This window comes from Spermophilus citellus, assembly GCF_964194105.1.
Source record: "Spermophilus citellus genome assembly, chromosome: 6".
Taxonomy (NCBI): domain Eukaryota; kingdom Metazoa; phylum Chordata; class Mammalia; order Rodentia; family Sciuridae; genus Spermophilus; species Spermophilus citellus.
In genome coordinates, this window is record NC_138187.1 from 101,575,392 (window position 1) to 101,602,556 (window position 27,165).

A 27,165-nucleotide genomic window follows, 5' to 3' on the forward strand; every position below is an offset into this window, starting at 1 on the left:
TGCCAGCGAGCCGGGCTGTCCAGGCTCTGGGTGCAGCCCCACCTGCCTCCACCAGGCCTGTAGTCCCTGAGCAAAGGCTCCTGTGGACAGGTATCCCTTAGGACCCCCAGCCACACAGGAGGTGAGGGACACTCACTTGCCATAGGGGACGTTCCTGGCAGAAGGCACTGCTGCATAGTAGAAGTTCTTGTACTCATCCATCCAGACCTCGGCCGCCCGGCGGGTGTTGCTAGAAACAAAACCGACTTTCCTGAGGGTGCTTCTATTGGCACCACAACGCTGTGCCCCTCTGCCAGGCATGTGGCTGGGTGAGCTCCCTGGGTGTGGGGCAGCTCCGGCCGGCCAGGCCCATGGAGCTCCCCCTGGTCTTACAGAGGGTACAGGTCTTCCAGAGCAGAGGCCACCGTGGGAGCAGAGGAGGCATCTATTTTTAAAGAAGGGCCTGTGATGTACCAAGGACAGACCAGCGTGACCCTCACGCACCCCACATGTCCTACAAAGAAGTCAGGGCCAGGGACCAGGAGGGGTTCCCGCCTCCACATCTCTGGGGAAAGCAAAGGTGGGCAGGAGCGGCCGTCAGTGTCACCACCTCCACAGGCCCGACAGAGAGACCGTCACGTGGAGATGCAGTGTGGGCCATGTTGGGGTCCCGGCTGGCCTCTGCTTGGGCTCACAGGTTCTCAGGAAGGGGAAGCTGCAGGAGGGACTCCACCATGGAGTGAGCCGTGCTTTGTGGCAGAGAAGGTCCTGGGACAAGCTGCTCTTGGCTGTGTGGTATACAAAGGCCACTCGAGTGCAGCCTGGCAGCATGTCCACTCCCAGGGGTGGCACAGCACCCTCTCAGCCCCCACATCTTGGACTCTTCCTCGAGCTCCAGCTACAATGACAGCTAACTCTCACTAGGTACCTTGGATAGCGTCCTGCTCAGCAGGGAGGCAACGTTGTCACTTAAATTACCTGTGTCTGTCTTCCCTGAGTGCAGGGAGAACAGGCCACCATCAGGAGCCAGCAACACCACTGAGGGACACAGGACGAGAAGGCACCCACCTGGCCTGCTCCATACCAGGAGATCACCAGGACTGAGAAGGCAGGGAGAAGGTGCGCAGAGGGCAGAGCACGGGACATGCCAGGAGGCCCTTGGGGGCACCTCGCCTGTGGGCAGGAGCTGGAGGGGTCACAAGGTGTGTGGGGAGGGAGAAGGGGCATGGCAGAGGGGAGACGGCCGAGGCCCACACAGCAGGTGTGAGTGCGGCAGAGCTCGCAGGTGAGGAGATGGTGCTGCCCACCTCCCCTCTGCACGGGCACCTGCAATGCAGTGCGCACCCCCAGTGCTGGGGCCACTGGGCACAAGCCAGTGGCCCTCCTCGCGGGGCTGGCTTACTACGTGGTCTCACCTAGTGGGCCTGACGGGATCAGATTCACGATGCCCTGACCCTTTCTGCCCTAGTGGCTCTACAGGGTGTTCAGCTCCCTCGAGTTCTTAAGAGACTAAGTCATTCAATTCCTGAAAGCAAAGCTGCCCTTTCAGTGTACTCGATGACATCTGGGGAGCCCACGAGATGAGCCTCACCGCAACTGCACCAATTTTGTCCATTCATCCAGCTGCTCAGACGTTTATCTGGAACCTACCATGCCCAAGTCTTCCCGGCATCAGGTCCAGAGAGGCCACTGTGACCCAGCCCTGCATGGTTTAGCGCACTCAGACAGTAAGCGCTCGCATGTCAGTGTTGTGCGTCACAGGAAGCCAAGAACCTGGAGCTGCGGGGAGCCTATTGAGAGGGGCCCCGGGGCCATGCCCACCTTAAAGACCCCTGGCCCCCAGGGCTACACCCAGCTCCACAGTGGACAGTGGCATGCTGGCCCCCTCAGCCTCCATCTTCCAGTACTTACCGGGCAAAGACAGTGCCACTGCCGCCTGGGAAGGTGTAAGGGTGCTGCTTCCGGAACACATGTCCCACGCGACTGCAGGGGATGATCTCCAGGCTGCCGCCACACTGCCACACGCGGAAGGAGATCTCTGGGTGGGAAGGAGACTCGGTGACCAACAGAGCCACCCCAGGTGCACAGTTGCCCACGTCCATCCTCAGCCTGTTCTACCCGCTGAAGGAGCCCCAAGGAGCAGTGCCTTCCTTTAGGACAGTCCAGAACATTCCAAGTGGAGACACATAAAACACCCTGGACAGTTAGACTCTGCAGGGCCCTCGAGGACATACTTGTGGGGAACAGCTCAGATTTGGACCAGAAATCTGGAGATGAGGGTGGTTCTTGGCTGGTGACCGTGCGTGCTGGGCCCTCACAGGCCTTGCCTACTCGCCCAGCTCCGACCCCACTGGGGGCCCTGAGATGCACAGCAGGCTTCACTGCTGGAGACCACGGGCTCTTCACGCAGCTGGGCCCCGCAAAGAGACCCTTCTCCCAACCACAAACACCGTGTTCTCAGGCCTCGAACTACACTGGCCTCTCAGACCACCCACGGCAGTGGCTGAGGACAGTGGAGAGACCCATGGCACGTCACAGCACCCACTGCCCAGGCAGGATGGTCCCCATGAAGGCCACATCCAGAGAGTCAGCCTGAGAGTCAGACGGCAGGGCCAGGCACTACCTGGTCCTGGGAGCTCATCCTGCAGGGCTGTGGAACACAACTGCTCAGCACAGTCTTCTGTACCAGGGGACATCAGCCAGGCACCTCTCCTAACCAGCACCCCAAAAGCAAGGGACCCAGGTTGGATAGAAATTCAGATGAACCATTCTGAAAGGTCAGGATACCCTTTCAGAGAGTCCTGGAAAGGCTGCGTAAGGGCCCTGAGAATGCGGGCAGGTGACCCGAGCCAGCACTGTCACCTGCTGGAGCCCTCCAGCTGAGCACCCCACCACGTAGCAGCACAGACCGCCTGGTAAAGCCAGGTTGCGGGAAGATGGTCACACACCAGCAGAATGGGACCCTGATAACTGTCCCTGGGTTATCAGGGCTGGGATGGGACTCAGTGGAGAAATACTGGCCATGCCAGGCCCTGGGCTGACCCCACCCCAGCCACCTCAGTGAAAGCTCTCCTACCCTTCAAGTGTCCCACAGACCCGAGCAGGAAGCGCCCAGAATTTCAGGAGGTAAAATCTAAATATTCCTTTGCTTCACTGGAGATCTGAACTCAAGCTTTTGCCTGGGGCGTGCTAAGCTGGGAGGGTTGCAGGGAGGCCTGGGGCAGGTTATGGCTGAACCCTGCAGCTGCCTCCCACCTGGAGGGCGAGGCCCTTGGTGTCTGCCCCTGGGCCCTGGAGGGCCTAGAAGAGTCCTTCCTTCAGGACGAGGCCTCAGCTTGCCCGGGCTCAAGGCCCCTATCCTCTTCCTTAGCGGGAGTTCTGACTACATAAGGACTCACCGCTGACCAGGACCATGGGGGCTGGACTCTCTTTGGGCACATCTGTACCCCACCTCCCCCCACCCACAAAGGCTACTGGGTGACGACTGTGGGCAGGGTGCTCAGTGCCCAGAATAAGAAGTCGGAGCCATGCTCAGGGCAGTCTCTCCACAGACACTCTGCAGCTTAGCTTGTGGCCAAGGGTCCTGCAGAGCCAGCCAGGGAGGGGAAGAATCCCAGGACTTGGGGACCTAGCTGACCCCAGGGCCCTACCCAGACACAAGGTGAAAGCTGGTGACAGTGACAGCACACCTGCTCCTAATTGAGGGTTCACCCGACGCTCTATATCCCTTGTGGCTTTGAAATGTACATGTTTTTCTTTTTCTAATCTTTTTTTTTTTTTTTAAGTTTTTTAGAAGTTTATTTTATGTACGAAGCACTAGCATGTTCTCTGCCATTGGGTGGCTGGGTGGCTGACTTGGGCAATCTACTCGGGGAAAATCACTTAGTCCAACCTAATGAAGCCCATATCCTCTGCCTACTGACAGACACACTGCTGGCACAAGTTGAGGCCGTGTTTCTGGATCACACCATCTGGTTTGAATACAGGTGGCAAGAGGAAGAACCCTGGCCAAATTTTTGTGGGTGGCTCCAATAGAGTTGTTAGTGACCCATCTTGATTTCAAAGGTGCAACGAGACAAAAGGCTTCTTTTCCCTAACCTTCTCCCTAATCTCATTTTCTCTGAGTCACCTCTATGAAAACCCCTATTCCTGCAAATGGGCAGAATCACAGCCTCTGGGACAGGAGTCCCCTGTGTTTCTCCTTTGCTAGCAAAGCAATGAACCTTCTTTTCCTTTTTTCTCAAAACCACGTTCTCGTTAATGGATTGGCATTGGGGACGAAGACTGAGTTTCAGCCTCCTCAGATGGGAGCCCGGCTGGCACCCATCACCATGTGTGCCACCCGTACATGCCCAGAAGGAGCCACCTGAGCCCCACACTGCTCCATCGGGGGCCCTGCCACGGGAGCCTGGGGAGCAAGCGGGACTCTGGATCCTCTTCAGAGGTCAGTGACTGGAGCCTTCGGCCCCAAGACTCCACCGGAGCCCCATCTAAGGTCAAGGTATCCTTAAAATTCCAGGAATGGAGACCAACTTGAGGCCCTTCCGTCCCTCTCCGTGCAGCACAGGCTGAGAAAGAGCAGCTTTCAACATTAAAGCACAAAAGGTCCTCAGAGATGAGGTGTTTTCACCAATGACACATCAACGTGATGGGAAAAGATAAGCGAGACTGGGCTTTCAAACTAACAAAAACCATCTGAATCTGTCAGAGTAAAACCCTCAGCAGAGCAGTGCCAGTCCCTGGCTGTCCTCCTGGGCATACCTGTCCAAGCACCAACGGGACCCGACATGCAGCAGCCCTGAGGACGGGCTGGGTGAGGCCAGTGAGGAGAGCACCAAAGCCCAGGTGAGCATGCGCAATCTCGCTGGCCTGGCTGCCCCGTCCAAGTACCAACAGCTCCCACGGCCACTCACAACACCCTCAGAGCAGCCAGACCACGGCCTAGCTCTCAGAGGGATCAGAGGGCCCTGCTTCCGGGGCAGCGCAGGGGGCCCACCCGCAGGGTAGGGAGGGGCTGCTTCCCCATTTGGAAGGTGGCTTCTAAACCACCAGCCAAACAGCAGGTGGAGCCTGTGCTTCCATTCAAGGACCCCTGAATTCTGGCCTCAGCTCTAACAGGATGTCTTCCCCAGCACCCCGAGCAGTCGGGGGTGGGGGGTACGAGGTGGGCTCAGGGCTGGTGGGGCTGAACCATCAAGGGAGGCCCCTGCCTTGGCAAGCGCATCGCCCCATGAGTCTCATACGTACCCAGGTTCTCTCCGCCCCACACGTCCATCATCATGTCGTACTTCCCCAGCTCTTCAAAGTAGAGCTTGTCCATCACAAACAGCCCACCAGCAATCATGGGGGTCCTGCAGAGGTGGAGAGGCCAAGGTCAAGGTGAGCTGCTGGCACCCCTGTCACACCCTGCCTAGGCTTCCTGGCCACACACTGGCCTTCAAGCAGCACGGTCCTCCTGATCTCATGTCCCACCGCTGCCTCCAGACGCCTCCCAGCCCCTGCCCGGACTGTGCCGAGCCTCCCTGCGAGGGACCGATTGCTGGTGGACACTCGCTGACTGGGTGAGGTCCTTGGCCCTTCTGGGCCCTGCTCTCCTTACAGAGTTGTCGTAAGGTTCAGAGTGACACGGAGCCATGGCCTAAGGCTCCCACTCTGCTCACAGCAGCACCATGCTGCAGACAGGCAGCCCAGAGCTCGTGGAGTGGCCTCACGAGCACCCGTGGGAGGGAGCTGTGGGGAGGGGAGGAGGTGCAGGGCAGCCTGCAGGGGCTGGGCTCCGGCCTGCGGGACACTCTGCACTTACTTTATGGGGGCAACCGGGTTCCCCTGCCGGGACCTTCTCTGCTCCGGTGTCATGTAATCCCACTTGAACACCAGGTTCCAATCAAAGCCTGCGGCGAGAAAGTGAGCAGTGCTGGGATGCGTATGCACGCACTCTGGCCCGACTCCAGCACAGAGACAGCTGGCCTGTGGACTGACTCACATAAAACCAAGCCAGACAAAAGGCGTGCATGGAAGGAGCGACTGGGGTGGTAGTGCTAGCAGGGAGGGCAGGAGCAGCACTGCAGGCCCTGACCCAGAAAGACACTCAGGCCAGGCTTCCCAACACTGCAGTGAGCAGGAGGGCGGTGCAGCCCAGTGGGGGTCCTGCTCCCAGCACTGAGAGGCGAGCTAGTGAAAGTGTGGAACCTGAGGCACACTGGGTCTGCACATCCAAGAGCCACGAGAGGCAAGGAGGGAAGATCAAGCACCCCGGCCACTGCTCCGTGCCCCCTGGGACAGGGACACAGGGAGGGGCATGCTCCTGGGCCTACCGACTAGGCCTCCTTGGTGTCTCTGATTCCACCTGAGACTATTCAGCAGTGGGGACAGGGTGGGGACATGAAAACTGCCACCTGAGAGTGAACTAGAGGAAGGTGGCCACCTGCATCTTGGATGAGGATGCTGAGGGCAGAGGCAACCAGCCCACCCAGGGCAGTGGGCCCATGGGGTGGGGGCAGGAGGGCCAAGGTACTGGGGCCTCCTAGTGCCTGCCATCCATCAGAGGCTGGGGCCCGGTCCTCTGCTGCACTGTCTTCTCTCTGGAGGTCCGAACAATAGTGGACCCTTGGCCCATGGATTGTCTGGAATAGGATATTTTCTTCCAATCTGCTAAAAACATTAGGTGGTGGGACAGATGTCCAATTCCACGTGGGAATGTAGAGGCTGACCATCTGCACAGGGCTGCCCTGGGGTGGGCCCATGGGCTTCCTGACAAGCCAGTGAGAAGAACACCAGAGGACACTGACAGCTCTCCAGCCACCGGGTAGCCCCTGCCCTCAGGATCCCAGCTGAGTTCCTACATGAGCGCCCGAGCTCAACGCTCCCTCACGGGGCTATACCCATGGGCATGGGCCAGAGGCAACAGGAGGCTCCTTAGTGGCCCGAGGCCCTTCGGTGTGGGCACTATGCCTCTGATCCAGACCTCGGAAGTAAAGGGGGAGTTCAGTGGCCAGAGGCTGACGGGCAACCAGGCCCATGTTCTGCTTCACCCCAGGCTTAGTTATACCCTGGCTTCAAGATCTAAGCCAGCCCCTGGCAGTGGAAGCTCCGGGCCTTTGCTCATTCTCAGGAGGGACAGAGGGTCTTACATATGCTGTGGCCGGTACTCTGGGGATGGACTTGCAGGTCACTTGTGCTGTCAGGCTTATAAGAGCCAGTATGGTCCCCCAGACAAATGCTGCCCGGCAGAGAGCAGGACAAGGTGGCTGGGCCAAGGCAGAGGGATCAGTGACCAAGATACATGCAAGAGGCAGGGACAGCAGGACATGGTGATCCCTGGGCATGGGCAGTGCAGAGAGGCCATGGCTCCCAGCTCCACAAAACCTCAGTTCTAAGGAGCTGTAGCCCTGCCTGTCAGCGGGGGCCTGGCACCTCTGGTCAGAAATGACAACATAGCCACACTGAGCCACATGGCTGGAAGAGGAGGGGTGGGAAGCAGGGCCACAGCCCCTTCCTGACAGCCCTGGTAGTATGCAGAGGGCTTCCTATGGGCACACACAGCAGGGTGGACCGTGTCACTGCCCCTCAGACACCAGGCACAGGATGAGTAGGCAGGTGCGCAAGGATGAACACCTACCGCCCTTCAGATCTGCGGAGGCCCCCACGTACTGGAAATTATCCATGTTAATGACATCGATGATAGGTGAGACGACCCGGGTCCTGTCCTGCATATGCAAATAACAGAGAAGCTGTCAACATCCCAAACCAGCACACAGCCCCCAGAGCCCTGTTGGGGTCACCAGGCAGCCTTAACTGCTTGCACCCCTCTACTTGGGCCCTCAGGACCTCCCCCACCTCGGGACCCAATTGCAATGGGGCAGGCAGAGGGGCTGCCTGCGTGAGAGGGGGTCAGTGGAGGCCTGGGACCCTCTGGCCATCTGTTCACCCAGCTAAGGTAAGGACCATGACAGGGGCTGGTCCACCTCACAGTCTTGCCACAGGATTCTGGTGAGTCCTAGCTCGATGTGCAGCAAGTTGGCCCTGCACCCTAAGGCAAAGCAGACCTCAGGCTGGACTGGGCTTCTCTGGACAAGGGGGTGTGAGGGGTGAGGAGCGCGCCCAGGTCCCACCAGCAGAAAGCAAGGGGACCGCAGGGCCTCCCCGTGCTCCCACAGCAAAGCTCTGGCTGTGCCCCTCCTTGTGCCCACTGTCAGACTCTGGTCAGAGGCTGGGACAAAGGCTTGTGCAGCCCTATTGGCCAGGAAAGACGGGAAAACCATCAGACAAGGGAATCAAAGGAGCTAAGGAAGGACAGGCCACAGAGCACCAGGGGCCTCCAGCGCTACCATGTGCAAATAGAAGACCAAGTGCGGTGGCCCCAGCCTGGCTCCCTCCCCTCTGGCTGTGGAAGTCAACAGGACACCTCTGTTTCTTTTGGAAAGATGAGGACGTGTGAGAACTCATCACCTCAGTGCTTCTTGCCTTAACTCGAATGGGCATGAGGCAGCTCTGCTGGTCCTGCCACGAGGCAGAGGCCTGTGCACTGGCCAACACAGGTTGATTCTGGCCTGGCTTTTCAGGAGATGGCCTGGCAGAGCGGACAGCAGTAGGCAGGTGAGGGCTCCGGGACAAACCCTGGGGCTCAGCAGAATCTGCTTTGAAATCCTGCTACCTGCCATTTTGCCCATCAACGACGGCCAACAACCCTTATACCATTTCCTCAACAATCTAGGAGGAGGCAAAACCTGCATTAGAAACAGTGCATAAGCAGCGTCTACCATGTTGTTCAACAAACCCAAAGCAGGCAGTTAAGTGTCATGACTATTACCAGCTTTGGCCATGCAGTATTTCACAAGTAACTGGCTCTCATCTGTCCCTCTGTGCTGTAGCACAAGCCATTTGCGTCTCCCTGAGCCCAGCTGTCTATGCTGCAGCCTGGATGTCTGCGTCTCCCTGGGCCCAGCTGACCCTCCACGCTACGGCCTGGGATGTCTGTGTCTGCGTCTTCCTAGCCCAGCTGCCCCTCCATGCTGCAGCCAGCACTTCTACCTTTCTCTACCTCCTCTCGTCATGTTTGCCCTCCCTGTCAAATGAAGAGTCACAGCAGGAAGGACAGAAAGTCAATGAAGGCGGCCAGAACTAAGGAGGTCACCCAGCTCTATGATGATGCCCCTCGCAGGAGGTGGTGCCCGAGGGGGCCCCAGGCACTGAGTGACAACCAGCATGTGCTTCTCCCTGAGCCTGGCATGATGGGCTGGTCCTCAGTGGGAGCCGAGGCTGGCATTGCCCCAGCCTGAAGTCCCAGGTCCCCTCACGCCCTCAGAGCTAAGGTGAGGAAGCAGCTGAGCTTGAGCCAAAGCTGCCTTCACCAGCCACCTCCCAGCCCCTGCCGAGCCTGCGGCCTCCTCGCACAGGGACCCCAACAGCCCAAAGCACTGTGGATGAACCCCTAGAGACACTGCCTTCCTCCCCGCACCAGGGGCACCCATGGCCAGCCCACGACCACATGCCTTGCGCCCATGTGCCCCGCCCTGGCCCTGGGCCTCACCTCAGCCACCCGCTCCAGCAGCGGCTCCAGCCAGTGCTCGTTACACTCGCAGTGGCTGTCCAGGAAGGTCAGGACCTTGGCCTGGGCAGCGTCGGCACCCCGGACCCTGGAGCGCATCAGGCCTGAAAAGGAAGGCAGAAGTGCATCAGGGAAGTGAGAACCCAAGCTTCTCTGCAGTTAACTGTTGCCTGGGAAGGCCACCCCCTAGAGCCACCCGACCAGAAAGACCTTGGCATAACAAAGCCTGTATCTAGCAAAGAAGCTAGACCTTCAGAAGGACTTCTCTCTGGCTCAGCCACAGCTTCCCGACTGGCTGGACCCTGGAAGACGTCAGCTCCACACCTTGGGACCTGGCCATAACCCCCCAGCCTGCTGCAGATGTCTCTGTCTTCTGAGACCTATCAGAGCCAGAGACCCAGTGGTGCTGCTGGGCCAGCTTCAACACCTGCAACCTGCTGGCCACACACACTTGCTCTTCGAGACACAGATCTGACTGTCCTGGATGCTTGTGGGGAGCCACTCGGGATGACCCATGCCTTCCATCCTGAAGCAAGAGGCTGTGACCTATCACTACATTTCGTGGTGACTTGGGCATTGTCCCAGCACAGGAAATTGAAGGCGTGTCTTCAGGTGTTGAGCTACATTGGGGTTGAGCTACACTCCCTGTTCTTTTGTAACCCTACCCCTTTGCCCTGTTTGGGATAGAATTTTCCATGGAAGCTCCCTTTGTGTGTCCCCTTCTCTTGCTCTGCCCTTCAGTATGGTCGTCATAGCTATCAGTCAACCTGCTGACTGCAGATATCACAAAGCTAGACTCAACGCCTTGAAACCTGACCCCTTGACTCATTTGAATGGCTTCTCCACAATAAAAGGATTCAGCACCTGCTCACTCTCTTTCCACGGACCTCTAAGGTCAGAGGACCCCTAAGGTCAGAGGAGGCGTCAGGACCCCCCAAAAAAGGTATCTCTGTCTCTGTCTCTGTGTGGTTATTTCATGCAGCCTAGTTCCCCTGGGTGACCCTAAGTGTCTTAGTCGTGAGGAATGCGACAAATGCTGTGCTTGGGGGCTCTGTGTCTGGACTGGATGAGAGGTTCATACCCAGGGAAGATGAGGGCTCTATGTTCCTCTTTATGCAGTTTGAGGAGAACCACGGTGACCCTACATAATTGCCTGCCTCCAGGGGCAAAGGACAGAGTGACCGGTTGACTGCAGAGCCGCTGTGATTGGGCAAAACCCAGCCTGGAAATCAGGTATGAACTCCAAGTAAGATATAAAGCCGGAGGAACAGAAGACAGCGTATCAACTCCTGAGAGTAGGCCCACCTGGCCCAAGGCCACATTCAGGGGGTGCTTCCCAAGGCACCCCACCCTGCAATGCTGCCCTTCTAGCTTAAGGTGCCAGAGGAGAAAGTGTAGGACTTGTAGATTGGCTGGGACTAGAGGAGGAGACCCTGAAAAGGGCCAGTGATCATGCCTGGCTAACTGCTGAGCTAACTTCACAGGCCTGTACTCCAAGAAGCCCTGGAAGACCAACCAGAAAGCTGAGTTCATCTGCTTCCTGTTGTAGTGGACACAGCTGAGAATTCAGCTGCTATCAATCCCTGTGGACACAAGGTTTGGAATTCAAGTCTTGTCAAGTTAGAGAAGTTTGGAGAACACTTCAGTTCTATGGAAACCCAAAGGATCACATTCAGAAATGCAGACTACTATCTCAGAAACAAGAGACTCACCCAGGGCATCCCCATCCCAGCCAAGCACCTGTCCGCCTACCAGAGCAGAGTCACCACCAGTCACTTCACTGTCTTGCTTAAAAGAGATCAAGATCCTTCAGAGAGAGAATATAACCTAGTGTCTCCACCATCCACAACATCTATTGTAAAATAAAAAATAACTAGACTTGAGAAATTGCAGAGTATGGTCCATCTCCACAAGAAAAACTAAACAGAAGTGTCCCAAGATGACTCAGACACTGGATCAGCAGAAGGATTTAGAATGGCTTTTATGACTATGTTCAAGAGCTCATGGGAAGTGAACAGACAGGGACCTCATCAGAGCACGAGCCTGTCCGACAGATGCAGGGGGATACTCGAGAGCCGGGAAAAGGAAGTGATGGGAGACAAGCAGCTCCCTGACCTGTCTGAATCACAGAATGGAGCTGGCAGAGGGACCTGTGGACTTGAAGATAGGCCAGGGACACAGGCCCTCCTGAAAAACAGAGAGGAAAGACGTCGAGGGGAAAGCAGGACAGCGCTGGAGATGCAAACGGCCAGCAATTCCCAAGTCTGGTGGAAAATGACACTTCACACCTCCCGGAGTCAGTGAAGCAAAGCAGCCTAAATGTAAAGGGGACTCAGGCCCAGGACAGTGAACCAGGACACCTGTGATGAGGGCTATGTGCAGCCAGGAGGCGCCGAGGCCCAAGGGACAGCACAAGCAGGCCTGTGGTCCTGGCAGAAAAGCGCAGGCCAGGCAAGGACAACCCGCAGCAACACTTCTAAAATGCTGAAAAGCATCCAAGGCCAGCTCAGAATTCCAGTCAGAAATGCCCTCTGGGACGAGGAGGAGGTTCTTCAGGACAGAGGCCCAGATGCCGCCACTGGTGAGGGAAAATCAAGAGAGCGCCTGGGGTGGAGGAGATGGCCCCAGCAGAGGACTCCAGGCAGGAAGAGCTGGAGGCTCTGGAAGTGAAGAGGAGGCAGGTCCAGGGCCTTCCTACTCCCTGCTGACCTCCTGAGGAGGTTCTCAATCCCTGAAGTGAGGCAACCTCACTGTGGGGTTGAGAGGCAGGCAGAGGAGACGGTGCCGCAGTGGCCCTGGGACAGGCGGCTGAGCTGTGGACAGGGGCTTTTTGCCCACCTCCTCTTCCTTGTCTTCAGCTGTGCCTGAGCAGCCAGCCGGGCCCCTTCTTGGCCCACCTTGCTCCATGCAGCTGGACAGCACTGCAGGAGCACCTGCCTAGGGTCCAAGACAGGTATGGCCACATCACACAGCTGCTGCCCACTCGAGCTGTCCAGGCCTGCCTGCCAGTTGCTCCCACACAATGCCCCTCACCCCTGCTAAACCCAGCAGTGACACAGTTCCTCCCCCACATGAGCACCAAGTCCAGAGGTCCAGAGTCAATATGCAGGCACATGGCCAGTTTATAAGCAGCTCATGGGCACCCCCCATAAGGCCAGCAAGGGACAGGCCAGTTACAAACTGCGACACAACAGCCACTTGCTTCCTCTCCCTCTCCCCACCTCTCCCCTCCCCTCCTGTGTCCTGGGCCAGCTTCCCCTTTCTAGGCAAGGGAGTGAGGATACTCAGTGGAGACTTCACTGTTGCCTCGTCACTCAGGGGACATAAGGAGTGCAGCAGGTGGTCAGGTCTGGGGCTGGTACCAGCCCAGCAAGGCCACAGTGCCTTGAAGACAGGCACTGTGGACTTGAAGACAGGCCAGGGGAGTGCCTTGAAGAGCAGGCTACCGGCTGGGCTGGTGAGGACAGGTGCCCAAGGCACTGCTCCCATCCGAGGGCCGCTGGGCTGACGGGGCAGGTTCCTGCTCAGACACCCCCTTCCTCCAGCGCAGTGGCCGTGTGGGGACGAAGAGGAGGGCTGTGCCCTGGCTGGGAAGCATTGCTACTCCTGAATCCCTGGGAGCAGCACAGGTGCCATGGCTCTGTAGTTGGAGAGACTGAGAGACCCCGACCCCAAGAGGGGCCTCTCTCCATGCTCTGGTACCAGGACACCAGCCGCACCAGCCTGAGCTCCCCAACACGCACATCCCTGGGGAGCCCTCCTGCCATGGCCTCGTGGCCTGCTCCTGGGGCTCAGCCCTGTCCAGTGACAGGAAGCCCACAGGGAGGTAGACTAGCAGGGGTGTGAGCACCGAGGGCAGCGTGTCACCGTCCTGGATAGCCCCCTGCGGTAGCTGCCGGCCGTGGATCTGCTCTTTGGTCAGACATTGCAGCCAGGAGCACTGAAGCTCTTCAGGGATGGGTCAGAGTCCCTAAGTGTGAACAGAGCTTCTCATGTGTGAACAGACCCAGGACACACAGCTCTGATGGATTAGGTGTCTGACGTCCTCCCTGTGTGTTCTGGGACAGGACAGGGCACAGAGAGGGACCGGAGACCTGACTGCTTTCGTAGCCAGAGCACTGCCCAGTCGCCACCAGGCTGGGGAGGGAGCCTTACCTTCCCGCCGATCGTTCCTGAGGACCCGCACTTTCTCGATCTTCCCCAAGAGGGCCCCGTCCTCAGCTTAGGGAGAGAGGAGAGGGAGCATGAGTCCCTGTGGCTAGGTGGGCGCTGCCCCTGGGCCGGGAGAAGCCCTTCCCTCTGGCCGTGGCCTGCCCGGCGCCCTCGCCCACAGCCTGCTGGGGAAGGACCAGCACTCACGATCATTGCTGTAGTCGTCTACCAGGATGATCTCTTTGATGAGGTGCGGAGGGCTTCTCTTAAGCACACTGAGGAAAAACAGAGGACAAGGCCGTGGCCAGGTGCAGGCAACCGGGCGGGTGTCGTCTCTTGGCCCCGCCTAGGCTGGAGGGGCCATCAGCTGCCCAGGGACAGAGCCACCAAGTGGCCCATCCACAGCCCTGCTGGCCATGTTGACCCGGCTAACTGGGCCACAGCTGGTGTCCTGGCCTCACCTGACCACGGTCCTCAGCAGGGCCGACCTGGCTTCGTTGTGGAACGTGATCACCACGCTAGTGGCTGGCAGGTCCACACGCCACTGCTTCCGCTGACACCTGAGGGAAGAGAAGGTCCGTTTGTACAGTGTGGCATGGCTGCTGCACTGTGCAGCTGGGAGCCACTGGCCTGCTGGGAGACAAAGCTCCCTCAGGACGTGACCACAGGGACCAGCACATTGAGAACACACCGGACTAGGACCGCCTAGGGCCACCCCAGCCTGCTGCAGACGCAGCTCCGGCACTCTCACAGCCACTGCAGTTCCCAGGGCAGGCCACTGTTGCCCACTGCCCTGCCTGTACTTTCCCCTCTACCCGGCACGAGCAGCCAGGACCCATGGCAACTCCCCTCCACCTGGATGTCAGGTGCCCCACAACTGTGTCCAAGCAACCAGAGTGAGGCCGTTTCCAAGCAACCAGAGTGAGGGTGGTGCCTGCAGCTGGTGGAATGGAGCGCAAGGGCACTGCTTCTCCTGAGCAGTGAGCAGAGCTCTGGGGCCACTTCTCAGCAGAACCTGAGACCAGGCCTCCAGAGGGGGCAGATTCCACACAGCACTTTCTGAGTGTGTGTACTGCAGAGACAGAACTGCAGGGGCACCAAGTGCTACCTACATGACAAGAGTCCTCAGCTCCAGGCTAAAATACCCAAGCATCGCAGAACAGAGAGCCAGGCAGGCCTGCGGACTCCTGGTGCTGCTCGGGGCAGGGCTGCACATCCCGAGGGAACAGTACCCAGGAGGGCACCGCCTGCGTGGCTGCAGGAGGCTCAACTGTGGTGCCAGGCCTGCGCCAGGAGCCAGAGTCAGAGTCCCTGAGCGTGAATAGAGCTGCTCATGCTGCGAGCCTGGCTCAGAATCAGTTCTGAATAGTCATACCAACCAGGCAGTGGTGAGGACGAGGCCTGGCCCTCAGCTGGCTGAGCCAATGGTTTGCCCACAAGCTCTTCCACGTTGTCACTGTCACCTGCAAGGTTGTCCTGCGACCCTGGAATCAAGCACTCTGCCACTAGAGCCAACAGGCAACACCTCCAGGAACCTGCAGGCCGTGAAGTCAGGCTCACTCCTCAGCTAGTGTGGTCCCCGCCAAGCTGAGACAGCCCGCACTGGGCAGAGGTGGCTTTGGCCAAAATGTCCATCAGTGAGATGCATGTGGACCCTGGCAGCTGCTGGACAACTACACACTGTGCATGGTGTGGGCTGAGGGACATGGCAGCCTCGCCACCTTTTCCTGTCAGATGGGAAGACAATCTCAAACACGAGTAAGAAACATAGTACAACCACAGAGCAGTCAGGTGGGATCACAAGAGGGACTTCCCTGCTTCACTTGAGTTATCACAGCTGGTCTGGTTTAACTAGTCATGAAAGAACCACATAACAGTCCCTGCTGTTTGAGGCAAATGCATTCTGTGACTGACACGGAACCTCGTTACCTCTGAGCCTTTACTGATAAGCAGACTGGTATCTAGAATTGGCAGCTGGTCAGATCAAGGAACTGAGTGAGACACGTGCAAAGCTTCAACTGGGAATGCTTTGCTGGACAGCATCAGTCCCAAGATGGCTACTGGCAAGTGGTGCCAATGAAGGCCAGGGTCGGGGGTGGCACCTCCCATGCCTCCACCTCAATGTGAGGCACGGGGCTGACTAGGGCTGCCAACCTCCAGGCAGAAGCAGGAGCAACCAGTCTGCGAGCCCTCCTGCCCTAAGGGCAGAATGTGCAGGTGTGTGCTCAGGTCCATGCTGAAACCACGGGAGCAGGAGCTACAGAAGTCAGGAGGAATGGAATGCATTCTGTCTGAGGGCCGTCTCTCTGCCAGCTCTCCAACAGCCATGGCAGGGCTGGTTGTATCCAGGAGCCAGCAGAGCTGGTCTGAGGTCAGCAGCAGGAAGAGCAGAGAATTGTCCTCTAGAAGCAGGACGGTGCTGAGAAGAGGCGGGGCTTTGGGCGACTCTGGGTCCCGGTTCACTTGCTCCCAGGGTTCCGGAACCTTCTGGTCCAGTAAAATGGACACTTGGAAACCAGACTCACAAAGACTTGAAAAACACCAATCTGGGCTCACATGGCTCAGAGCTGCTGGAATCAGTATCTAGAACTCAAGTGGCTGCAAACAGATGAGCTCTGGCTTGTGATGCAGGTGACTCTGGGTGGCAATGACCCTGATGGGAAAACTAAAGGCTTCTGTGCCGCACCAGGGAGGGCCAGGGCTGCAGTGGGAAGGGGCCGAAGCGTCTCCTCACCCCGCCTGACTCATGGCCCCTGGTGCTCCGCTGGGCTAGTGCTTTGCTCCTGCCAGCCCTGGACACCAGCTGTGTGCTCTGAGGCATGTGCTTCACTCCTCTGCACCGGCCTTCAGGTTATTGAAGGAATATAGCTATGAGAGTGGACACCGAGAACCAGAAGGCCACTGTCAGGAACAGGGGACAGTCACATGGGCAGCATGTGTGGGTGGAGGCCACCTGTGTACAGAGGCCAGGATGGAGTCAGGAAACGGGCTGAGGCTCAGCGGGGCTGGGGGAGGTGCGCCTAGCCACAGGGAGGAGGGCACCCAGCCTGCAGGAAGAGCTTGGGGTGGGGGAGGCAACGTGGCCAGAGACCCCCAGAGTGTGCATGTGGGCTCAGGACACCAAGAGGCTGGGGAGGGGCGTGGCCAGCTGCAAAACCACACCTGCTCTGAAATGGCAGTGGAGATGGGAAAGGCTCCACCCTCCTGAAATGCCGGTAGAACTCAGGTCTGCAAGGGCAAGGCCAAGTGGTCTCCGTGGGCAGTGCCTTGTCCAAGACTGCAGACCAGGCGTTCATGGGGGCACGGAGTCTGGAAGTCCCAGCGCAGGGCAGCAGCAGGTGAGGGCTTTGTGTTGTATACTGTACTAGTGTGGCAGAAGGGCAGATGTGGGCACGGGCACCAGGGAAAGCCCTGAGATGGCAGTACGCACTCTCAGCTGGTTGAACATACTGACCCTCAAGTTCTGGTTCTTCAACTCTGGACCCAGAGGAAGTGAGAAAGTGCCTCTGTGCCCAAGGTCATCCATGTGGCGCACACTCTGTCCAGCTTTACCTCTGACAGAGCCCAACTTGGGCCACGCCCCCTGCGTGCTGCCCTGTGGGTACACACTGCCCACCTCTTCTGCTGGACAGCCCAGAGCAAGACAGCAGGCCAGGCTCCTTGGTCTCCAAGGTTGCTGGTGCCAGGTGCGCGTCGGCCTCTGCTGCCTCCTACTGCAGGACTCGCATGGCCGCAGGCCTGCGGTGGGTCAGAGGGGCAGCTTCCCCGGTGTGCTCCTCAGGTACGTGGCCACCTGGGCCGCTGGGTTTTCCTCATGAGCTTCAGGTGGGTTCTTGACACTGCTTGGACACCACAGCCTGATCTGAAGATGACACTCACCGTCTTAGTAACAGAGCTTTGAATGTCCTTGGACTGCGCCCTGCTGTTTCCCCGGAGGCCCTGCGTCTCGTACAGCCCTCCTCCCACAGGGCCTGGAGCCCAGCAAGGGTTCTGTGGCTGCCCTTCCTCCCAGGCTATCACCGCTGGATTGTGAGGGGCTGTCTGCAGAGGCCTCCAGGAGCCCCACAGCCCTGCCAGTGGGCAATAGGTTTCCTCCAGCTAGCCATCTTCCCGCCTCTCCCCCAACACCGGGACAGTCCTGTGTCAGCCTGTGCCAACGATGCCACGCATGGCATGCAACTGCATGAGCAGCAGAGGGCCTCACCTTTCGTGAGCACACTGGTCACCACTTAGCTTGGCACTTGCTGGGCTCCTCACGGGCCCTTAAGCACAGGTCGGGACACTGAGCGCAACTGTCCCTTCCTACATCCATCATGGTGACCCACAGCTCTCCCCCTCGAGCCAACCATGATTACAGTCCTGACATGCGTGTGCTGTTCCTCAGGAGTCACTGGCATTTGCCACCCTGTACTCCTAGGATACACCTGGTGGCCCTAGTTGAGACACAGTGCTGTGCTGGGCCAGCAGCTGGCCAGGTCTCCTGGACGCACAATGCCAGGTGTGACGACCTCCTCCAGCTCCGCACGAGGGTGCACAGAGGGAAACAGCATCTCCTGCAGACCTAGGTGAGCAGGGAATTTCGAGAAGGCAAATTTTTTAGTGGAGAAGTTTCTTTTGATGGTATTTATTCTTATTATTTATATTTTATTTATTTTTTATTTATTTATATTATTGAGAAAAATTTATATTTATATCATTTAAAAAATTTGCAATTACATTTTTCTTTAAAACCACATTTTAGTGCATACTTGTTACAGATTTTATATCAAAATTTTTGGAAAATCAGGGAAGTAGCCATGATGGAGAGGTTTACAAAACACATCATCATGCTGCTACTAATTATTAGGCCATTTTAAATAAGATGCCTCAAAGACTCTCCTGGAAGGACTGAGAGGTGGCCAGGTTTGGGGTGGGCTGGTGACCCAGAGGAGGACAGCACCTGGAGAGCTGGGCCAGCACATGGCATAGCCCTTGAGCCAGGGTCAGAGAGGCTGACTGAGCCGAGCAGAGGGAAGGCCTTGCAGGCCAGAATCAAGCCAAACCCTTCAACACAAGGCTGGGAGGCCAGAACTAGACCCAGAGATTGCTAAGACATGGCTCTGAAGGTCACTCCCGACTCCAGATGGAATCCCACAGGACTGCTTCCCAGCAGCAAATGGGGAGGGCAGCTGGCCAGCTCTCCTGCACCCAGGCAGGAGCCTGCCTGATGCCAGCTCTGGCAGGGTCTTGAGTCCGTCTCAACTGTCCGCAAACCACAGGCCAACGCCAGGGAGGGGAGGGCACAGCCACAGCCTTGAGCTGCCTCTGCTCTCCACAAACCTCACAGCCAGCTCCAGTCCGCACCAGTCTTGGTGCCGGTGTTCATCTTCCCCATTCCACACCCTAGAGGTCACCCTCCAGCCTTCATCCCTCCTCAACTGCTAGAGCTCCCTCGGCTGCCTCCAGGGCCACCTCCCACAGCAGCCCACCTGGACAGCAGCAGTAGCCTTCCTGGACAGCAAGTGCTTCCAGGTCTCCATTCGACCCAGGCGAGGCAGGTGGTGGCGTGGCCTTCCGCCTGTCAGGAGCCTCGTGTCCTGGGCACTTCTGTGCACTCGCCCGGCTGGGCGTGCCGATCCCGGACAAGCTCTCTAGCACTGTTTTTATGTGCTTGTGGAGCTGAACAAAACCTGGCGTGGGGCTGCCTGTCTGCTGCCCTCGGGACCCTGGCTCATTGTGCCTGCCCTGGAGGCTGTAAGGGGTCAGTGCGACTTCTCCTGGCTGCCCATGCTCCTGCCTCTTGCTGGCCATGCTTCTGTGACTCCTGATGCCATCAGTGATCCACAGAATTTCAGGTGGGTGGGTTATGCCAAGCGTCCCTCTCAATACCACTGGGCATCCTGATGCCAGGACGTGTTCAGGTAACAAGCCACCATTCCAAAGAGCCAAGGCAGGAAGAGAATAAAGGCAAAGGCTGGCACGTCAGTGGTGACAGACCTGCGGGGAGCCCTTGGGCAGCAGGTGGGCTCTGAGAGAGCAGGGGCTGCCACAGTGGCTGCAGAGCAGTGTCCTAAGGAGGGACGGCCTTGCCAACACTGCCTGACCCTCACAGGTCAGACAGGGCCATGTGCCACGTCATAGGGGACAAAGGCCACAGAAGAATGGGAGTTCTGGGATTCATGCCAGGTTTGTGGGATGCCAAGTTCGTTCTCAGTGCCCTCGCCAGCACCGCTCAGCTCTGCCACAGCCGAGCCTGACCTAACAAAAGCAGATGGCAAAGACGGAAACCACGGTGTCCCCTGAGGCCACCTTCTTCAATGTGCTCCGGTGGTCATGTGAAGGAGGAGAGGCCGGCCTTCCCAGGCAGCGCCCACAAGCTCGGTCCTCCCAGACCTCACTCCGAGGATATCGAGCTGCCTCCAGATCAGGCTCCTGGTTGGCTCTGAACAGAACTTAATTCAGCCAAAGTCCAGTGATGGTGGAAGGCTCCTAGCTGCTGTTCTAACATGCACCTGACACACCCAGTGGCCAGAACGGAAAGCAACCTGAGAACACCCACACGGTGACACCTGTACACCCGCTTGGCAAGCTCCCACTCCAGATATGCTGGCGACACAAGTGCACATACATGGAGGCTGCAGAAGGACCCTGCAGTGGGCAGCAGAGGAGCTTGGCCTGTGTGTGGACGGGCACCAGGAAGGGCCACCCTCAGCCCAAGGGAAAGGTACACGAGTCTTGGGAAAACCAGCTCTGAAGCCACCGTGATTGGAGGCCCACCTCCTGTGCAGATGGTACCCCATGCTGTCCACGTGAGGCTCTGCTGGAGCCCTGGCTCAGGCCAAGCCCTCTTCAAAGCTCTAAGTCATTGGGCAAGTTTCCAAAAACCTGGGTGCTGTGGCTTCCTCCCTGCACCAGGAGACCACCCACGTCTGCGTCACAGCACGTGAGGATCCCAAGTGGCCTGGGGGAGCCTGCGGAGCCAGGCAGTGGAGACGAACCCCTGGGGCCATCTGGGAAGTGCCACGGACTCCCTGGAGACGTGCATGTCTACGCCTGCTATGGACACATACAGCTTCAAGTGCGACTCCCTGGGTCCCAGAGGCTCCTTTGGCACCCAGGGCCCGACCCCAGGCCAGGGCCCCTACTGCAAACAGGTCCACTGGGTGTTCAAGAGTTGACCAAGCCGATGTAGCCAGCAGCATAGCACTGGGGCCCAGTGCAAGGCCTCGAGAAGGACCTGTGGGGATAGAACCCTACGTGGCAGCGATCTGGGGTGGGACATGAGTGGTAAGGTCGGTGACGTGACGCATGTTATACAGCACGTCACGCGCACACCATTGTGGTGCTCAGAGCTGCCTGGGACACCAAGCTAAGGGCAGCCCTGAGGTGACCGGTCCCTACCATCCGAAGTCCCCAGGGCAGGGAAGGGACTTGGCCTCCCACACTGCTTTCCTCTGCAGTCCCTGAAAGCCCGGCCCAGCTCTACACTCTCTTATCCTGGAAGTCTCAGTCTAAGAGACATACTGGGTGACGATGACAAAGCCCCAGGCTGCAACCCATGTGCACGGTTGGGCCTCCAACATGGTAGACGTGTGATCCTCCCCAGGCTACCGACACCACCCAGAACTCCAAACACAACTGCACAGGCAAGAGGGCCCACTGACCCTCAAGGAAGCAAGTGGCCTTGGGGTGGGGCTCCAGTTTCTGGGTGATCCGAACCAAGACCAGTGCCTTAGGGACTCCGAGTGCCCTTGTCCATGTGTTCTCACAGCAAGGCTTACCAGGCAGGGTGACAACAGCTAGACCATACAGGGGGTACCCTGCACGAAGCTGGAGCCTGGGTGCCCGGACACCCACCCCAGGCCCCCGAAGAAGTAAAGCCAGGATCCAGGTGCACAGAGTGGTCACAGCAGGGTCCATTTGTGTTCTGAATTAGCCCTCGCTGTCGGCCACAGTGACTAAGTTTAAAAATGGACCTGATTCTTTCTTTCCTCCCTCCCTGCTCCTCCCTAACCTGTCCGTCCCTAATCACAGGATGACCTTTCCCCCATGCAGGCAGAGCTATCTGTCCCTGAGCACACAACCACCACAGGAATGGGGTAATCCAGACTCTGGGTGTGGCAGCAAAAGACCTCCCAAATTAACAAGTGAATTAAGCTGCAACAGAGAACACCTGGAGCATTGCCTTTGAGCCACCTCTTTAACAGTCCCCTGGCTTCTCTTCTGCTAGCAAAGCAATAAGCCTTCTTTTTCCTTTCTCAAAAAAATGTCCTCATTACTGGACTGGCATTGGGACAAGGATCAAACTTTGGGTAACAGGATGACACACCCCTCCTATGCCCTTTTTCTGCTCCATTTAGCACTGACCCTGCTGGGAGGCCGACTTCCCCCTCCAAGTCTCCACATTTTGACTTAAGCCATCCCAGTAAGCGAGGATCTAAAGTTTCTTCCCTCTAAGGTTGTCAATAGTGGAAAATGTGTTTTGTGACTGGATCCTCAAAATAACAAGTGCTCAGCCACAGAGCCAATTCCTCCACTTCTCCCTCTGACTCCGCCTCTGCACGCTGCCACAGGGCAGTCCTGGCTTCTCCTAGCTTGACATCACTGGGAGGGGAGACCCCATGGTACAGCAGGGCAAGCCCGCTGGGGACTCACTGGTCGTGCCGCGTGTCTGGGATGGCTCTGTCCATGCGTAGCCTGTCGCTCTCCACCTGGTTGAACTTGTTGCGGGCGTAGGGGTCCTGCCCAGAGCGCACCATTGTCCCGCCCACGTAGGCCTCCTGGTTGAAGTCTGGCCACCGCACTTTCCCTGGAAAGAGCAGAGCAGAAGTGTGGTGAGGCTCACTCAGGCTCCAGGCAGGGCTGGCTCCTATCAGACCCCAGCCCCAGGCGACACTCTCCATCAGCACCCAGCAGGGCCAGAGCCGTGGGCCAGGAGCAGATGGCAGCAGGAGATCACATGCCCACAGTCCACAGGGTGAAGGCCAGGCCTGCACCTCAGGATCCCTCGGGACAGCAGAGGGAAGCCAAGGGCCAGGACAGTGTCAGGGTGGCACCCTGCCCCAGAGGCAGAGACCTGCTTGCCCACCTTTCCAGGTCCAGCCAGTCAGCCTCTTGTCCCATGGCCCAGGCAACAAAGGCAAGGATCGTGCTGTGGGCTCAAGATGACTCCCCAGTGCTGTGCAGGGAGAGTGGGTCCGGGCGGGTGGGCTCAGAAGGGCCCATGTCTGCAGTAGTCCTCCAGGAGACAGCCATCCACCGTGGGTCCCATCCCCAGGCACCCAGCCAACCAGAGGTGGTGACTGCGGGTCGCAGGGAGACCAGCACTGGCAGTACACGTGCACCAGGGTGCCCCCTTCCCTCCTCAGTGCCCAGGACACATCTGTCCACCTTTCTCCTGTTCACATGTCCACTCTCAGCTTGTTTCAGGAGACTCCCTGGCTGAATGCCAGGTTGGGGGATGGACTCTTCCTCTGTCCCTGTGATACAGAAATATCTCACTCCAAGAACTGAACATCCAAGACCCCAGGACTCCTTGGGGACACCCTTGTAGTGTGGCCCAACTGACCCCATGGATAAAGCACAGGGTGCGATTCCCAGATGCCCACAGGCACGGTGGGGACCTCTATTCCCACCTAGGTCTCTTTCTGTGAGGAAGCCAAAGTGGCCCACCTGGACACTGACCATGTACCAGAAGCCAGCACTGGATGAGGTTCTTCAGAAGCTTGGGGCAGGGCTGGTGCTAGGGACAAGGGCTCCTGGGCAAGCCTTTGCTGGTCGCAGGCCCAACCAAGCAGAGCAGGGTGAGCAGGAGGGGAGGAGGGCACAGAGGCAGAGAACTGGCCTGAGCAACCCTGTCTGCAATCTCTGCTGCACAGCCACCTGCCAGGCCGGGAACGCGGCACTGGCTCAGAAACCACATCTCCCTACACATCAGCCTAGCCAGCAACAAAAACTCGTGTTTCACAAGGACTCCATGGGGGACCGTGGTCCAGCTCTGCAGGGGAGGAAGGTAGGGGGCAGTGGGGACAATGGCCTTACCCAGTGGACTCCACAGAACCCACGGAGGCTGCGAGGTTGTGGAGAAGCAAAGCTGTCTGGGCACAGCCACACAAGGAGCTGGTTAGAGCCCGGCACTGCGCAGAAAGACAGGAGGACAGGGGGGAAGCCCAGCTGCTCAGGCAGGCGTTCCCGCACAGCCCCACACCATCCCAGCAGCACGACCCAGGGACACCTGCAGAGGGCAAAGTGGGTCTTGGGGTGGTACAGGCCTCCAGCGAGTGGGGGCCTGTGACGACAGCCAGATGCTGGCCTCGGAGCCACCAGGGGAAACAGGAAAGCAGGAGTGCGCCAGCCACACACCAGTGTGGGGCAACAGGACAGCAGGGGTTCACGGGTGCCCAGCCCAGGTGCTGCAGAGTGTGGTGCTGCTCTGCTCCACAGTGGACGGGGGTCCGCGGCTGGCTCAGGGAAGAAGGTGAGTTGTCCCCCTCAAAGCCCACTGCTCCTTCTGCAGCTGGCTCTGATGGCCACAGGCTCGTGACACTGGGCATCAGAGGCCTGGCCTCTTGCCCACGAGCCTCGTAGCCGTGGTTGTGGCCTGGCCAGCACTAGAACTTTCTTCCCCTAAACACAGCACTTCTGCGACGTTCAGGGAAGCGTCTTCCACACAGAGCACCCTAGAGATGCTGCCCATCCACCCTCTCCATCTCGCCAATTTACCCTCGCACGTTTTTACCCTCGGTGCCAGAGAGCACAGGGACCCCCTGGCCAGGCACTAGTCCTCTGACCACTGTCCAGTCAAGCACCAGTGGCTGATGACAAATAAGCTGGCTTGAACCATGGAGTGGCCTGAGCTAGTCCTTGTGTCAAGGTACTCTTACCCATAAAGAGATCATGGACTCATGAGGGCCAGGCCTGCCCAGGAAGAGATGCCACTCTATGTGCCCTCAGGTAACCGCTGGCTCTGAGCACTCAGCTGGGAGGGTCTGCTGAGGACAGGATGGATCTCTTCAGCCTCCGTAGGGTTCTTTATGCGTCCACCTTTTTGCTGGCTGGGACCCCTCTGGAGTCAGGCAGGACTGCAGCAGGGTCTGTGAGACATCTGACCCCAGGTGACAGCAGGGGAACTAGACCAAGCAGTGGGGTGGGCCTCAGGCTGGACCCAACAGGCACCAGCCAGCAAAGGCCCATAAGACGCGCCCTTAGTGCCCACTTAAACAGCTGTACCCACAAGCCTGGTGCAGAAGGTGATGTGGAGTCCAACAGGAGCAGAGATGGCCATTTTAGCTGTGGTCAGGACACTCCTCAGTGAGCCAGGAGAGGCCCCTGTGGCTGCCAAGACTGAGGAGCCCACCCCACAGTGCCCCACAAGCCCTCTGACCCAGGGACACTTCCAGCTGGACTCTGGTGGGCCAACAAAGGGCCTCCCAGGGCACAAACTGCGGCACCAGAGACAGATCTGAGATGGACCTTTTCTCCATGAGAGCTGGCAGTGTGCTGGGACCCTGGCAGGCACATCTGGGATACTCCACGTCACACTCTGGATGTCACCAAATACGCGCCACATACCACATCCCACCATTGGAAGGGCTGGAGGTGGTCTGCTCTCTTATTTGGGGGGACCTAACTGGCTCTCAATCTAGTGACAGGTCACAATCCACGGGCTGAATCACAACACCAAAATGGGACAGGTATGTCCCAGGGGTGCCAGGAAAAGCCCAGCAGAAGACACATGGGGGTGCTACATGCTGGGCATACACAGCTGGCGTGCACCACCCTCCTGGAGGGAGCCTGGTAAAGGCGGGGCCCACCCCCAACAGAGCCCTCCTCCCGGAGATGGCCATGTCCCGGGTCCCCAGGCTTGAGGTACTCTCCTAGGCAAGGCACACCAATGCCATTTTATTCGCTTTAAAGGTAGAAACTACAGTTCTTCCTCGGTCCTAAGGCCACACCACAAAAGGGAAGACCAGGCAAGGCCGGCTGTAGACAACAGTCTATTTCAATGACAAAGGCCCCAAATAGACTCCTGGCAAGAAAGGGAATTTCCTTCACCATGGAAAACCATCTCCTGAAATAGGATCCTAAACTATTCATTGTTTTAAGGATGAAAACAAGACATTCAAAGAAGTGATGAAAAGTTAACAGGGGTGGGCCTGTGGCTCAGTGGTAGAGCGCTCGCCTAGCATGCATGAGGCACTGGGTTTGATCCTCAGCACCACATAGAAATAAAATAAAGGTTACTGTGTCCACCTACAATTAAAACAAATATTTTTAAAAGATTTATAAAAAGTAAACCAAAGAAAATATCAGACTTGATAGGATCAATTCTTCATCGATTTTAAATTATCAGTGTCCATACAAGAGCTAAAGCCTAACACCCTGAAACAGTCCTCATGCCCAGTGAGGACAGAAGCCAGCGTGCCGACTCTCCTTGACTGTCCTGACAGGATTCGCTTCCTCTGAGCAGCTTCCTGTCCACATTCTGCCAACTGCACCTTCACTCCACAGTGCTCCAGATGTGGAAGGGTGTCTGCCGCAGAGAGTTCACGCCCACCGCCACCCAGATTCACAGCCTGAGGGCTGCTTCCGTTTCAGAGTAGGAGGCCGAGTCCCAGAAATCAAACCCACACAGCAGGACGCGAGCTGGACGGACTTCATGCCCAGGTCTCCCTGCGCCTTCAGCCCTGCCTGACACTCATTTTGAGCAATATCGAAGTGAAGCACCAAGGGCACCACACCTGGCAGGACAGTGCTCAGCACCCTTCCTGGCCTGGCCTCTGGGCCCTGAGCTGCCGAGCGCACATGCTCCCCTCTGCAGTTCGAGGCAGAAGGCCTGGGCACGTGCCTCCACGGCTGGAACCTCCTGCAACTGCTGGAGCGAAGCCCAGCCGAGGCTCCACCTGGGAGACCTCACTCCTGGGTGCCCTCCCCAGACGCCTCTGGCCAGCACGGCTTATCCCTACCACTTCCACCCGCTGGGGTCTGGGAAAAGCTCCTGCCACTTGGGTACCGTGGCCTTTTGGCATCTGGACGCCACAATCTGATTTCATAAGCACCTGCCTAGACTCTGCTCCCAGCCCTTGCCATCCGTGTCATTGTCACTGGACCAAAACCTACTTGCCAGAGGAGACACCTCAGGTGTCAGCCACCCCTCGGGGGAGGACCTCCCTGCAGAGAGTGCGCTGTGTCCACCATTAAAAATGAGGGTGGGGGGCTGGGGATGTGGCTCAAGCGGTGGTGCGCTCGCCTGGCATGCGTGCGGCCCGGGTTCGATCCTCAGCACCACATACCAACAAAGATGTTGTGTCCGCCAAGAACTAAAAAATAAATATTAAAAAAAAATTCTCTCTCTCTCTCTCTCTCCTCTCTCACTCTCTCTTTAAAAAAAAAAAAAAAGAAAAAAATTTAAAAAAAACGAGGGTGGGGGGCTGGGGTGGTTGCTCTGTGGCAGACCGCCTGCCTAGCATGTACGAAGCACTGGGTTCCATTCTCAGCACTGCATATAA

The 27,165-nt window shown here is 57.9% G+C and overlaps 1 protein-coding gene across 1 annotated transcript in view; it reads right to left on the bottom strand.

The window, feature by feature from the left end:
* Positions 1-27,165, bottom strand: part of GALNT2 (polypeptide N-acetylgalactosaminyltransferase 2) — an 89,810-nt gene that overhangs the window by 10,494 nt on the left and 52,151 nt on the right. The window contains exons 3-12 of the mRNA XM_081298068.1: positions 22,313-22,466; positions 14,140-14,238; positions 13,886-13,953; positions 13,682-13,747; positions 9,509-9,630; positions 7,598-7,685; positions 5,783-5,870; positions 5,227-5,330; positions 1,891-2,017; positions 137-229 (exon numbers count right to left, since the gene is read on the bottom strand). Of these exons, the coding sequence (XP_081154194.1) occupies positions 137-229; positions 1,891-2,017; positions 5,227-5,330; positions 5,783-5,870; positions 7,598-7,685; positions 9,509-9,630; positions 13,682-13,747; positions 13,886-13,953; positions 14,140-14,238; positions 22,313-22,466 (1,009 nt within the window). The remainder of the gene's footprint in view (positions 1-136; positions 230-1,890; positions 2,018-5,226; positions 5,331-5,782; positions 5,871-7,597; positions 7,686-9,508; positions 9,631-13,681; positions 13,748-13,885; positions 13,954-14,139; positions 14,239-22,312; positions 22,467-27,165) is intronic.